Source organism: Rhipicephalus microplus, chromosome 4 (genome assembly GCF_043290135.1).
Source record: "Rhipicephalus microplus isolate Deutch F79 chromosome 4, USDA_Rmic, whole genome shotgun sequence".
NCBI classification, from domain to species: domain Eukaryota; kingdom Metazoa; phylum Arthropoda; class Arachnida; order Ixodida; family Ixodidae; genus Rhipicephalus; species Rhipicephalus microplus.
Window position 1 is genome coordinate 33,126,283 of NC_134703.1, and position 15,684 is coordinate 33,141,966.

The 15,684-nt window shown below is 45.9% G+C and overlaps 1 protein-coding gene across 5 annotated transcripts in view; it reads left to right on the plus strand.

Annotated features, from left to right (window-relative positions):
• Cbs (Cystathionine beta-synthase) overlaps positions 1-15,684 on the plus strand; it is a 52,723-nt gene extending 37,039 nt beyond the window's left edge. For 4 of the 5 annotated variants that reach the window (XM_075892482.1, XM_075892479.1, XM_075892478.1 and 1 more), the window contains exons 5-14: positions 380-594; positions 1,512-1,673; positions 2,550-2,675; positions 7,408-7,492; positions 8,213-8,396; positions 10,388-10,522; positions 11,043-11,151; positions 11,882-11,966; positions 12,739-12,798; positions 15,514-15,684. In XM_075892482.1, coding sequence (XP_075748597.1) covers positions 380-594; positions 1,512-1,673; positions 2,550-2,675; positions 7,408-7,492; positions 8,213-8,396; positions 10,388-10,522; positions 11,043-11,151; positions 11,882-11,966; positions 12,739-12,798; positions 15,514-15,641 — 1,289 coding nt within the window. In that variant the 3' untranslated portion in view covers positions 15,642-15,684. The remainder of the gene's footprint in view (positions 1-379; positions 595-1,511; positions 1,674-2,549; positions 2,676-7,407; positions 7,493-8,212; positions 8,397-10,387; positions 10,523-11,042; positions 11,152-11,881; positions 11,967-12,738; positions 12,799-15,513) is intronic. The other variant, XM_075892480.1, reaches the window with a different exon arrangement.

The window sequence follows — 15,684 nt, forward strand, 5'->3', positions numbered from 1 at the left end:
GGCGGCGAATCGCACTTGTGGCTTCGCTTATTGCTGTTCCCGTTTTTTTTTTTTCGAAGGAAAGAACGAACCCTATCGAACTTTGTGACCCGATATGAAATGGTAAGCATAAAAGATTAATGTTGTGAAGTGCAACTGCTGAACGTTTGCCGCTGATTGTTTCGTGACAAAGCATGCATCCTCAAGTCACATGAAGCCAAAAGGAACGTAATGTACGAAGAGTGTAGGCAAATCCGTGTACTACCCGTGATTCCCAAGCTCGCTGAAGCGCCATAGGATTGCAGCTCCGACCGGCACTAGCGCCACTTCTCTCTATTGTGTATATGGGAAACTCTATGGACAGATGCAATCACTTGCGGCATCCTGTCCCGCTGCGCAGGCATTGGTCTGGCGATGGCGGCGGCTATTCGTGGCTACCGCTGCATCATCGTTCTGCCGGAGAAGATGAGCCGCGAGAAGGTGGACGTGCTTCGTGCGCTGGGAGCCGAGATCGTGCGCACACCGACCAGCGCTCGCTACGATTCGCCCGAGTCGCACATCTCGGTCGCCTTCAGCCTTTGCCGCGAAATCCCGGGTGCCGTCATCCTCGATCAGGTGCGTTGCTTGCTTTTATTGCGCGATAAAATTCATCGTCGTGACACTGCAACCACCTATGCTCTCGCCTCAACACACCCCCACTTCAAAAACACACACGTACTGACGAACTTAAATATTGTGGCAAGATGCACCTGGAGTTAGTCGAAAGCTCGGAGGAAATAGTTACATATACGTAATCTTTTGTCCCATGTCTAGATTCAAGATTAAGGACGTGAAAAAAAAAAGCTGGATTTGAAGTTCTCGCGCCATCTTAGTAACAAATGTGAAGCGAGCATTTTCCCAGACTTTCGCCCAGAAGCGTTGTATTTTGTTTTTGGTGATGCCTCATTAAAGAAATATATTTTTTTCGGCTAACATGAATTCTAGGTTCATTATAAAAGAAGAGATCACTGTTCCTGACGAAATTATTAAATCCGAATGGGTATTGCTTACACAATGTAATAAAATCGCCATGTTGAGGCTTCTAGAAGGAACCAGCAACACAGAGACAAATTGAACATGTGTGTGTATACGACGCCGTCTTAAACTCCCAGAGTGCTTGGGGAAATTGCCACATTCTCCACGTTCTAAGCTCAAATTTTATCTTGCCCATGGCAACATGGTAGTTCTGGCTTCGCCTGCGGGCCAATTTGGACTCCAGCATTTTTTCATGCCTGTTTGTTGAAGGCTATCTCCTCAGTGAACTCCGAGATGTCCATACTTTTCTGAAGACGCCCGCATCACTAGGTTAACTATAGCACTATAGCCATAGCACTTTGGTCTAATAAAATGCTTATCTAATTAGCAGATCTATGTGACGGGACGCTATTGCTCCCATTTTCCCCTTCAATTAATTGCTTACTTCGTTATCTGTCGCGTCATTCAATGAAGAGTCCAAAGGATAGTTTCGAGACGACACTCCTGACAACTTGCAGTACCGAAATCCGGGTAACCCATTGGCCCATTACGACACGACGGCCGAGGAGATACTGGACCAGTGCGGTGGCCATCTGGACATGGTGGTCATGGGTGCCGGCACCGGTGGCACGGCCACTGGAGTCGCGAGGAAGCTCAAGGAGCGACTCCCCAACGTTCAGGTAGGAGCAACAAACACTTCGTTGTCATACTTCAGATGAGGTGGCATTGCTGCTCATCATAGAACGTACTTCGACTGCACACATGAACTCGACACTGATGCTCCAATTCTTTGCGTCTCTACTGCCCCATATTTGCAAGCAGCCATGTCATATTCTTAAGAATCTTTCCTTGCGAAGTTGTAGCAAAGACACTGAAGGAACTCTGTTAAGGGGAGCATCAAAACTTCTAAAGAATTTAAGGTGAATTTGGTTTACGGTATTGCACTATTATCAACCCGACGAATTCCTCAAATATTAGCGTCATTCCTCATCCCCTCTTTCATTTTCTTACCTACGTAAAATATGAAGATTGAAAAACCTGCAGCTCGGGTCGTATTCCGACTTTTTCGCAAATGTAATTATTTTCCAGGAAATGCGTACCTGGCGGTGTCTGTAACTCATAGGATTCGTTTTGGCACATTCCTAATGACCAAATAGGTGACGCATGCACACCGTTATTGCGTATAGAGGCTTCCATTTCAACGCAGAATAGCACTACAGCTGTAACGCGGTACATGGGTTTAGCGAGTAACAAAGGCAGTCATGCAGAATCGCATAACAAATACAAGGAAGACAACAGTTCAGGGCAGCCGGGCATTGTGACTTCATGCACTCATGACATTCTAAGTGTGAGTTCTTTCTCTTTGTCGGCCGTCAATGTAGGGTGATGCTACCTGACTGCTTCAAAGAAGCAATGTCATCTTCATTCAGTATCAGTCCACTGATTCAGTTGTCCATCAGTGCAAATAAAAAGCGTCCACGTGTAACAATCGAGTATATACTTCAGGATATGAACGCTTCGATTAATGGTATTTCTCCAAACTTTCCGCCTGGCAGATTGTAGGCGTTGATCCACACGGCTCGGAGTTGGCCATCGATGCTGAACCCAACGACCCTTCCGTGACAATGTACGAGGTGGAAGGCATCGGCTACGACTTCGTACCCACAGTCCTCGACAGAAGCGTAAGGTTTCACTTGTCATTTATGGTGTTTACACGATGTACAATGTATAACAGCGAGTTTTTTTTAAAGAAAAGAGTATTTTAAGCCTTTCGTCGCGCCGGGTGGTGCGAACAATAATTATCATCATCATATAGCAGTACACGCTCGTTTCGCCCTCTTCAACTTTTGATTTACTCCCACAAGTCGTTTGCCAATTTTTCGTGCAATACAACAATCATGATGGGCAAGTCTGTTACGGCACTAAAGTTTATGTAACATCAAATGACAACTAGCCGCGTGAATAAAATCACGTAAGACCACGTGATAACTAGTCAGTGACTAAAATTGCGTAACATACCTCACGCGACTCACAATAACGTACATCACGTAACTAATCACGTGAGTAGAATCATGTAACCCCATAAAACTACTCCCCTGGATAAAAATCGCCGAACATATAGTTACGCGATTGTCTTGCTTCACAAAACATTCGGATATGTTGCTATCGCATTTATTGCTTCGCCCTTTTGGCCGAACTGTGACTTTTTAACTTTTAAATATATAGTTACGTGATTAAAAAGTTAGAGTCACAGTTCGGCCAAAAGAGCGAAGTAATGAATGCGATAGCAACATATTCGAATGTCTTCCGAAGCAAGGCCAGCTTTTTTAGGAGCAATATTGATTGTAGTAAACATTCGCTTGCTAACCAACCAAGTTTCCTGCGGCGCGGCCGCCGTAGATGACCAGAACAGGGCTCTTGCGTGGAGACGGTGTTGATATGCAAAGTGAGGCTGGCAGTCAACGCATTTAGATCTGATCTCACGCTACTCTACAAAAACGCTGGTGTAACAGAACACGGCCACTCCAAGTACACTCTTGGCACTGCTTTTTCGCTTTGAGAACGCAGCCCGTAGAAGCTCCCGCCTGCTGTGGGAGCACAAGGCAGCACGCTGATCGTTGCCGCGATAGCGCGGCAACCATAAACGCCCCCTCCCCCCACACCATTGTTAGCTGGTACGCGCAGACGAGCCCGGCCGGAAAGGCGATGTTCGCACGGCAGAAAAGGGAGCTAGTGCATCCCTCCCCGTCGTTAAACCCCACATATCAATCAAGCATCCTTCCCCTGTATATTGTCACGAGCAAAACAAGACCTGCAGCCAGGAGTTCACTTGAACCAGAGCAACGAAGATGTTCTATTCTTCGCAGCCCCAAAAAATGAGTATGAGCCACAGTGGCTCGTTCATCAATGGTGGCATTACCCCCTCTCCCAAGAGCATCGTCTCGATGCTGTACATGAAGGCAAAAAAAAAGAAAAGAAAATGAGATGAAAATTTGCATGCGAGCAAAATGAATGGCGTAAGGCGGAATAACGTAGTTGGTTGTGGGGACAAAAGTTAAATGAGAAATAAGAAAAATTGAAAAAATGTAAGGAAAAGACGAAACAAAAAGAAAGACGCAAAGTTACCAATAAAGTCAGTCACTCACTGGCGATTCACAGCGCGAAAAGTATGGTTTGAGACGTGAAACGTGAATGACTTCAGTTTGCGGGGTTAAACGGGAACGTCTCGAATTGCATTGTGGAAGAACCTCGTAAGTGACGTCGCTGAAACGTCGTATGACCTTGTAAGGGCCGAAGTAGCGGCGAAGAAGCTTTTCTGAACGTCCACGCTGTCGGATAGGGGTCCAAACTCAGACTTCATCACCTGGCTTAAAAATAACTTCACGGTGGCGAAGATTGTAGCGGCGCGCGTCTGCGGTTTGGTGACGTTGAATACGGTGACGAGCAAGTTGACGGGCCTCTTCTGCGCACTGCGCGAATTTGGCGGCATCCGTGTGGTATATCCCTAAGTTGTCGGGCAGGAGCATGGCGTCGAGCATTGTCGTGACGTCGTTACCGTGGACTAAGCGAAAATGTGTGAAACCGGTACTTTTTTGAACAGCAGTGTTATACGCAAAAGTTGCGTAGGGAATTAAGTATGGCGTCCCAGTTCTTGTGATCGATGTCCACATACATTGACAGCATGTCTGCAATTGTCTTATTGAGTCGTTCAGTAAGCCCATTTGCTTGCGGGTGGTCAGCCGCGGAGACCTATTTGCTGGTATTAACAGTTCTGGTACACGTGACCCACTTCGCCACAGTGATAGCAGAACGGACGGTTATCCGAGGTGTACCACGTGCTTGCCTTGCTACCACTTTGTCTTGAGGTAGACGGCAGATAGGTGGGTGTGCTCGAAAACCTTGAGCCGAGAAGCGGGCTTGAAGCAGTGTCGTAGAATGGCTGCATAGCCTGGTACCTTGGCCGCATAGCAGTATCTGTAGCCGGTGGCGCAGGGGATCGCAATGCCGCTGCGTATGTCAGGACTGGGGCCTCAGGAATCGGTGGTGCGATTGGAGCCAGGGGTGTGACGGCCTGCCGGACTTCTTGTCTGATTACATCCGCGAGGGCTGGCACAGGTGGATGGGATCCCGCTGCCTGAAGCTGTCGCGATTCGTCCCGAACGATACTTCGAATGAAGTCTGCGAGGGCCTGTCTCTCGCTGTCAGAGCCCATAGAGCATGTGGTGGCCGGGATCTGGCGTTCGTATTGTGACGACCACTGCTGCAGCGTACGTTCCATCGTGGCTGCCTCACTGATGAACTGGGCGACTGTCGTTGGTGGATTGCGCACGAGCCCAGCGAAAAGCTGTTCTTTTACTCCGTGCATCAAATGTCGCACCTTCTTTTCCTCGGGCATGGCAGGGTCCGCTCGCTTGAAGAGCCGAAGCATGTCCTCGACAAACATGGATACACGTTCGTTCGGTCATTGGTTTCTGCAGGATATGGCTTGTTCAGCCCTCTCCTTCCTCTCGGTGTTGCCATAGGCGTCACGGAGCAGTCGGCTAAACTCTTGCCATGTTGCAAAGGAGCCCTCGTGGTTCTCGTACCACGTCTTCGCAGAATCCTCCAAGTAAACTCGGCGCAGCTTGCGAACATCGTCCCATTCGTTTATACTGGCAACCCGATCAAAGTGGTCGAGCCAGTCATCAACATCCTCGAAGATGTTTCCATGGAACGGCTTTGGTGTCTGTGGCGTATGAAAAATATGGGCGAGAAGAGAACCATGGGCATCGCTGGTTTGGACCGCCTGGCTTGTCATCGGAGTTGCCATCTTTCTGGGTGTCGATGTCAAGGGACCAAATTCAGGGGGTAACCCACGCAGGCGGCGGCTGCTTCTTGCTCTGGGAGATGTAGCTGTCTCCACGATGGCCGACACAGCCGAATTACACGTACCCAGCACCTCCACCAGTAATGTCACGAGCAAAACAAGACCTGCAGCCAGGAGTTCACTTGAACCAGAGCAACGAAGATGTTCTGTTCTTCTTCGCAGCCCCAAAAATGAGTATGAGCCACAGTGGCTCGTTCATCAATGGTGACAATATACATACACATATACATATACGTGAACTACGGTGGCGGCGAGGGCAAAATCCAGCTGAGACTGTCTATATAATTACTATTGCAATATTATCACGTAACAATTCTTCGCGCAAAATCGCGTAACTGCTAGTGACTTGACATGCACCCGCCAACAACCACGCTACAGCTATAGTTGTGGTACTAAAATCACATCACGTTTAGCACGGGGCATGTGCAGCCATGCTTACTTCTACTAGCAAAAACTTGGTGTCTTTAGCGAAATTTTGACAGTGCTATCAAAACTTGCCTAAGTCGAGCACTGTATCTCCGCTGATGGTGCCGATCTTGCACCACTAGCACAAGCTGCGCACTTTTCTTCTTCTTAATAATCTTACGGAGTTATTATATTATTATAGAGAATCTTAGTAGGAGTGAGACCGGGTGAACAAGTTTAACCTCACCTTCGTTCCTTGTGGCTGCTGCCAATGAGTGTGCACTGTCGCTGCACAGTATCGCTGCACTGTCTTCACGCTTCTCCAAAGAAGGCTCTCTGGAAGATTAAAAGTTTTGGCCATTCCGAGATGCATTCTTAATGAAGTGAAGTACAACAGATGGCACGAAACTGTAAACGTTTAACGGAAAGCACTACCGTTGCTATACAATATGCGCATGGGTACAGGAACATCGGTGACTAGCAACAACAACAAAAGAAGCAAGAAAGCATGAAAAACCCTCGGGGCAACATTACTGCGAAGTATAAAACGTGCAGTTGACTAATGTGCAACTGATGAGGCTGAACGAAATGAAAACAAATAAAACGAAAAAAAGAATGTGGCCGCATGGTCAAAGCAGTGAATGCGATAGCAAAAATTGGAATGTTATACGATTTTCTTTTTTTTGTGGATCCCACCTGGTGTAACTATACAAGAGTTGGTTAAATCGACTGCGGCTACTCAAGAAGCGAAGCGGTTGTTCGTGCTGACTGTTGTGGAAATACAAGGTAAGCGCTGAGAGCTCATTGCGTATGTGAGCATTCCAGTGATATCTATCGAGGCAGTGCACCACGTGTTTTGTTGTCACATGAGGGTTGCCTTTTTTCCCTTTTCTTTCTTTTTGGTCACCGAGGGTCTTCTGTTAATGCTCATGCTGTCATGCTGAGACTATGCCTTACAAGAAATGTCGACACTTGCTATCCCAACTAATCTTCATTGCTCTTCACTTCAAGAAGGCTTTCTGCAGTAGATTTCAATTACTGCACACTACTCACTAGGCTTGCGTTATAATCACGACCGCTAGCTGGTTCCTTTCCATGAGGTTGGTTATAATTCGAGTTCATCGCTTTTAAATTTATTGCAGCTGATAGACACATGGTACAAGTGCAACGACAAAGATTCCTTCCTCATGGCCCGAAAGTTGATCCGACAGGAGGGTCTCCTGTGCGGTGAGTGGATTTTTTTTTTCCTGCAGGACGACTAAATATTACAACTGATTCCGTAGAAAGTTGTTTGCCTGGTAAAGTAACAGAATCAAGTGACATTACCATCGCACATGCGGTGGTTGGATAGTTTGAAAAGTTGCCCTCCAGCTTGGCTAATGCAAAAAACAAAATGCTTTGTTGGAACGCTGTTAAACTCTGCTTGTGGGGCGATGACGGGAGTGGTACCGTAAAAGGCATGGTACGTTTGGCGTCCAGTGCGGTAAGCAGTGGCACACTGCCGACACTTCTAGTATTTTTTCCGGTGCTGAAATCACGTGACAGCCACAAACTCCGAGATCAGTCCATCCTATATCAAGCTACGTCGTCAACTGACGACGTCATCATATTATATCCCGTCATAACATAATGATAAACTTTGCAAATTTCGGTGGCCCATGATGCCCTAACGTCATTGCCGTAACGTCATATCATGACGTTACGGCAATCCCTAACTGGTTGCGTAAGTCAAGTGTCTTCAGTTGTTCTGTCTTGCATTTGCCGCTCGTCCTTTCTCCGTCAACTGCTGGCTATAGAAGGCCACGGGAGTTTTAGCGCCAGTTTTTACGCTTTCCGCGTTTCGCTCGAGGTCACCGCGCAAGGCTTTCGCTTTAATGAATTTCTTCGTAGCTGCACTTGATTCAGAGCAGCATTGTCGAGCCAGTACACCTGTTTGTCCACATGCAGGTGGCAGCAGCGGGTCGGCGATGAGCGTCGCCGTGGTGGCGGCGAAGTCCCTGAAAGCTGGCCAGAAGTGTGTGGTGGTGCTGCCCGACGGTGTTCGCAACTACATGACCAAGTTCCTCTCAGACGGCTGGATGGCCGAACGCGGCTTCATCTCGCTCTATTCCGAGATGAGCACCAAACATTGGTGAGCTACGCGCACGTGCCCACCTGCTTGACTACGCAGTCCACACTACCTTGGCCTAATCTAACCTACGTATCTTGACTGGAAAACAACCAGCTGTCGTTTTGATTAAAAAGTTCAAGTCGTAGTGCCTGCGTAACTAATACGTTATAAGGTTGGCCTTTTGCATGCTGAAACCACAATAAGATAACGATGGCACGCTGTAGCGGGGGGCTTCGGATTTATGACCAGCCCATGAAGTTCTTTGCCATGCATCTGCCGAGCGTGTGTGTAGTGGTCTCCGGAACCAATGGAGAAAACGCAGTAACAAGAATGGCGGCAAGAACGATGGTGGAAACGGGGACACCACTAAGGAAAGTCGCTAGCTTCGGAGCTGGCAGGGAAGTTCACTTGCTAAAAAAGAAACCGAATGAGTCTCCGAACCTCGGACCAGTTTTCCATTGGATATTGAATACCATAGACTAAACGGGGCTGGCGTGTTTGTTTTATTCGTATAAATAAACGCACACGTGTGTTCTTGACGTATTGCCTCCGTCGAAACGCGGTCGACCGCCGTGTCCTGAAATCGAACCCGCGACCTCGACCAACCGACACCCAATGTGGTATAAGCTAAAACGGCGGGTTTGAGACGTTATCATCCATGTTCGAAATGCTGGCTGAATGTGTAAGCAGATATAAGCTTTGTGCAAAAAAATGATTCTATTCACTGAATAGATACACATAGTTGCACGGCTCTGGCGAGGTGGCATATACGTAACATTAAGCATAGTGCCCAAGTTTTGCAGACATTGGCCGCCATAGGTAAACTATCGGAACGAGACGGTGCAAACGACAAGCTCACGAGCTTCATCGTTCACTGAGTGTAGCGCATGCGCGCTAGTACGCGTTTAGGATTGCGGACACTCTTGCCTAGCGAGAAGTTTGAGACGTCATGAAGAACGTGCATCAGATATTTCAAACTTCGCCTCTTCTGCTCGCTGATCTGTACCTCCTGGCACGTTGAATGCTACATAACCATAGACGAGCTTGTCGGAATAACTTGGACATCAGAAACATCAGAGGTCGATGAGGACGTTTGTCGTCTTGCCGCCTTTAGAATTTTCCGCTCATACAACGTGACTTGATTGATCTCTTTCGATAACGGTTGGCATATAAATGTCGAAACACCAGAACAACCTGTGTGTTTTATACATATTGCCAACAAACAAACACTTCCATTTATTCAATTTGTCGCAAGATAGCATAGTTCAGCAAGATTTGAGAAATGGCTAGGGGGTAATAAATTAAAAAAAACAGTACAGGAGTGGACAATGGACAAACGAGAGAATGTAAGACAAGCGCTGACAGCACTGTCTTTGTTCCTTCCTTTGTAAGTTGCCCGCTATGGTGTTACTTATTGAAAGTTCAGAGTACAGCAACTGATTGCATCGCAATAGAAACGTTTATCCACTGCAGCATAATGTCACAGTGCCTGACGTCCAGACTGTTTATCCGGTCGGTACAGCGGACTAGCTTGGCTTCAGGGATATTGCTTGAATATGCCTCTAATACAGGAAATCGAAAATGCTAAAGTGTATGCGATTCGTTCTGTGAAACTCTTATTTTTGTGTGAATAATTGTTGTATACCTAAAAAGGGGCTAATAACAGTATACCTTATCCTGTGTTCGCGTACTCATACAATCATAGTCAGGACATCCCGCAATACTTTACCAGGTCAAGGAAGACGTCTTGTTAAGACACAAAAAAACATAACGAAACGATGTTTCCATCGCATAAGTACCATTACGTCCAGATGACTTGATCCGGCGCGATATGAAGCAGCTACCGCGTAGACAGATAAACCTTTCAGGCTGCAGGAACGCAGGTCAACGAAGTCGGGACGTAAAACCCCACATATCATTATTATATTATTAGGTCAACAAAGCCCACTTAAGTTAATGTGCGTGTGCTGTGTGAGCTGCGGAAGCATTATGGCGATCCTTTACGCACGCAGGTGGTGGAACCAGACTGTGCGTTCTCTGCGCCTGCGCATACCGCTGACAGTAACGCCCAGCGTGACCTGCCAGGATTCTGTGGAGCTTATGAGTGCGGAAGGCATCGACCAGGTCCCCGTCGTTGAGGAAAGCGGGTCAGCCATTCACTTGTCCTTCTCGTGGAACAGATCAAGTGCATCTAGTGGATAAGAACACGAAACGTGCCACGCGCATGGCATTGCAAGTTCGCAGCTATATATAGTTCGCAGCTATATATTACTGCTCTGTTCAATGTACTTTCACTTCGCACCAACCTAATAGGACCTAGTCTTAGCCTAACTCTTACAATGTTTTACTTGATACCAATCTTTCCGCTGTTGGAGTGCTCGTAAAGACGTCAAACCGATGGCCCTCCGGAAGTGTCACATATATTTGACAGTGTATTTCTAGAAACTGTGTTCTCATAATGAATCGTAGAATGCCTGAGGCTCGAGTTACGAGGTACTACATTTATGTAAGGGGGAAAAAGGGAAGTGTTCCAGACACGAGCAAAAGTGGAAAAAAGCTCTTATGTGTCTTCTCTTACGTTTGTGCAAGTGAGCAACACACCTTACATTTCCTTGATTTGCTTCGTTGTGGCGACGCTAAAAATCACATGTTGTCTTTGATTTTCAGAGCCGTGCTCGGAATGGTCTCTCTCGGAAACTTGATGTCTAAGATACTGGCGCGCCGGATTGATGCCACAACTCCGGTAGCGAAGGCTGCCTATGACCAGTTCAGAAAGGCGAGTTAGCATTTTGACGATGGACTTTTCTGGCATTCAGTTAGTCACAATTACTCCTTGCCCAGGGTGGTACAAAGAATCTGGCACAAAAGCGCAGACCAATATTTCCGATGAAGACGAATTCGTTGTCCTCAAAAGCTTTTTTTCTCCCAAATCCGTATGAATTGTATCTGCACAATGCAGGCAGGTGTACGACTTAAAAAAACTTTTTCAAGTATACCTTTGTACATTCTGCGATCTTCTATTCTACTGGTTTGCCATCAATGTACAGTATAGATATGGAAACGCCAGACAGTTTCTATTATTTAATGTCCGCTTTACCGAAGTACGCTTTCTTTCTTCATTGTGAATTGCACGTAATATTTAGGACAATAGCGAGTTAGTGCAGTCAATATTGTCGTCTTTTCGCTTGCTCATTTCATTAAAAAAGTGTGTTATTGCCTATGCGTGGCCGATACGCCCATGAAATCATGTCGATATAATGCTACAGTGTGCTCACGCGGACTACACTCGTTATTACTTTAGGATACTCGCAATTTGGCTCTGTAGCCTTCACTGCATTGCCAAGAGTAGTTGTCCGCTGCAGCGAATATTATGCGCGTCATTCCCATAATGGCGGAACGGTCGCAACGCCAGAGTCTTATCTACCAAGTATTGTAGGAAACGTGATGATACTGGCATTTTAGACGACATGTTTATCTAATGGCTAAGACATAATGACGCATTTCAGGTCACCCTGGACACGACGTTGGGCATGCTGTCCACGATGCTGGAACATGGTCACTTCGCCCTGGTGGTTGCGGAACAAGTGCAAGGTGACTTTAATACTCGCTGAACTTTCAAACGCGCTGATCTCATAGAGGGGGAGGGGGGGTCTTGCGCGTAAGCATAGCCAAACGGAGAGGAGGAAGGTTCAGGCATGAGCAGGCCTACGAAGATGGTAGGCCCTGCCCCAAACAGTATCGTCCTGGTGATATCTGTGTTACAGATTTCCTTTTTTTTTTGCTTTCTGTATTTATTTCGTCATTTTTCGTAATGCCCAACGGGCCAGTGTTCTTTGTAGCTATATAATACAAAATCTCAATTATTTCTAGAAACCGCCTGCTTGGCAGAGAACAGTGTGACAAATTTTCACAAAAGCAATGCGCGTTTTTATTTTTTTTTCACCTTGCAAACTTAAACGAATGAACAAACAAAAATACTTGATCCACATGATGCTCTCGTTGAAGACTGATATTGCTACATTTATAGTGGTATGTTCTTATGCCTCGGGCTTCTGCTCATCCAGATGGGCATCTTGCATATTAAAATAGTTATGGCGTGTGCTTGTCTTGAAGCTGTCACAAGGAAATCTATTAGTTATCATTATGATATATTGTGTTATTGCGTGCGCTGTGCAATACTCACAGAATGTAAGTGTTCACATATTAGGCATATATGAACGCTCAACTGTAGTACTTCTGCGTTAATTACCACTAGACGAAATAAATAAGTAAATAAAAAATATGTGCGAGCATTAGCGCGCTTGGTTATACTGGCAAATTAAATGACAAGTACGTCATTTTCCTCTTTCGAGCACGATTTCAGACAGCCAGCAAACAAGCGCTTCTGCACCGTTGTCGCCTCATTTGTGGTTGCCACGTCCAAGTGAGTGACGAACGATACACCGGGACACCATTTCTCCTCATCGATATGGCGCCTTTATTTCGCATATTCTTCTATTGCAGCGCATAAGCGTCAGCAGGATTTTGTTTTGCGAAGCGCGAACCGTGTTGCATGAAATCCACAGGCAGCGCGACAAAAGGGCATGGCCACTTGCAAAGGCACGAAAACAAGTACCGTATTGCAGCACAGGGGGAAAATGGCGGGGAGGAGGGGGGGGGCACTGGAGTTTCCTGTGGCAGGGGTCGGGGGTTGGCGGAGATCAAGTGTCCCCTTTGAACCCCATTGCCAACGCCCGTGGCGTGGGTCTGCAGCTTTTGCGAACGGTCAACCAGCGATGTCATAGTGGAGGGGACAAGAAACCAAGAAATATGTTAAGCTTTCATCCTACGTCAGAGTACCGCCTATGATGACAGCAGCGTCAGAAGTATCGGTTATGTCTTTAAGCGGCAGAGAAAATATGGGAGAAAAGGTTGGATTGCGCGAGGAAAGGTTTTTACGACTAATTTTTACCATGCTCGCGAAGCACAATTCACGTGCCTTGGAAGTTGTTTTGTCGCTATACAGACACGAGGTTGCCAGTTAGACTCCCGCACGTTCCAGTGTGGTAGTCGAACTGGGTTTTGCGAGCCGTTAAAATGACTCTAAATGGAGGAGAAAGTTATATTGAACCCCTGCGCATACTGAGTCCCTCGTAAGCGCTATGACGTTTTGTGACGACAAATCCTAACAATTAAGCTTGGCATCATAACCACACTTCACCTCCGCATTTTAATGACAGCATCGTCATTGCTTTTTTGCGCTTGCCACTGTATACATTGTCGTGAACAAATGTCGAATCTAGGACAAGGATTGTAAAAGATAATCGTTTAGGTCATCGGAGTAGTTTTTTCCATCAAGTGATTTAAACGAGCACCTAAAGAGCTCATACTTTAGTATTTTTATTCTTAAATGCAGCCATTGCTATTAAAAATCAAATGTCTGTCCTTGTTCTCAGCAGCAAACTGCAATATCTGCCGAGTCGCCGCAGCAGATGATTTTCATGTCATCGTTATGAATACTCGTATTCAGATTAAGATGTTCGAGTTTATATGAAATAATTTGCTTAATTTATGTATTTGCATGACTTATTACGAAATACATATCGCTTAATCAATTCATTCATATAGACTTATTCACTGTTTACAAACACAGCTCCTTGATGACATCTGGTTTCCCTCACCGATGTGCCAAAATAGCATCGGTGGGCAAGAAGAGCTTTAGAGAATGTTCCGCTGATTTTCTACTCGTTCTTTCACATATTTGGCAAAATATATTCAAGTAGATGTTCTTTTGAGCTATATAAAAATTATAAGAGATTTCCTTAAACATTAAGCACGTTACTTATATAAAAAAATAAAGAGAGACATTTTTTTTTACAATGAAAGCACGTTTTCAAGTTCCTTTTTAAGTTTATACGTTATAAGCTGGTCAATGAGGTGACCGGGAGTTTTCTGGGGTAAAACGCTTGACCTTGAAACCGTCTATGCGCACTTAATATGGTGTGTGTTGCTTCCGAAACGTTTCAATAGTCACTTTCAGAAAATTCCAGTGGTGCCATTCATCCTGGCGAAATCCTGCTATAGGGGAACCGCTGTTTCAATGCGTAACATGCATTATGCATGTCGCATGCAGACTTGCTTTCGCACGCTTAGTTTCTTGAGGCATTGACTATATTATTATCGGGACATTCGGCTAAAAGAGTACACAAAAAATATTAAGTATCGCTTCTTTTCTTCTTCGCTTGCTATGACAACCGTGACTAATCTAATACAAAAAAAGGTGAATAATAAGGTAATATTTGTTTGAGTTATTGGAATAGAAATAAAACTCGAAGCTGCACAATGGGCTGTGACAGATACCGTAGTTTTGGCTGTATTACTATTCTCCACCTGAACATACTGGGCACGTACTCATGGCACATGCGCAACCCTCACGCACTGCTTTCAGCAAGGTGCTTTTGCCGTGGATACCAATCGAAACTGTTCTCGTGCAGAAAGATGCCACATGAATGGCGTCCTCTTGTTTGTCCGAAATCCTCCGCGGTGGCGTGCGGTTTCGGAGCTGAGCTGCTCAAGGAATTACGCAGCTTCGATCTCGGCCGTAGAGTTTGCGTTTCGTCGAAGGCGACATGCTAGACGTGCTTGTACTGTGTGATGTGAGTGCACGCTAAAAAAAAACCCAAAAGATAGATAGATATGTGGGGTTTAACGTCCCAAAGCCACCATACGATTATGAGAGACGCCGTAGTAGAGGGATCCGGAAATTTCGACCACCTGGGGTTCTTTAACGTGCACCCGAATCTGAGCACACGGGCCTGCAACATTTCCGCCTCCATCGGAAATGCAGCCGCCGCAAAAACTCCAAAAGACCTTCTTGTTAAGTTAGTCTACAGTTAATTTCTTCTACTTTGTCATAAGTAACCCGAACATTTTACACGCTGCAGTGAAATCACTGTCAGTCTCTCCTTTTTTTCTTTTCCTTCTCTTCTCTCTTTCTCATCTTTCTAGTCCCCTTCCCTGATGCCCCAGTGTAGGGTAGCCAACCGGGTGTTATTCTGGTTAACCTGCCTGCCTTCTCCCTGTTGTTGCTTCCTTCCTTCCTTACTTGCCGAAAAAAAAAATAATGATCTGCTTACAGGCCTTTTGTTGTTTGTTTCAGTGGCTACAGGTGTGTCAAAGACAAAAGAGGTTGTCATTGGCATAGTTACCAACATCGATCTTCTGCGTTTCATCACAAAGGGATCCAAACCGAAGACCGACAATGGCATCAATGGTGGTGACAAGTGAATGGTATAGAGAGGTTCTGCTCCAATAAAGTTATAGCCCCGTT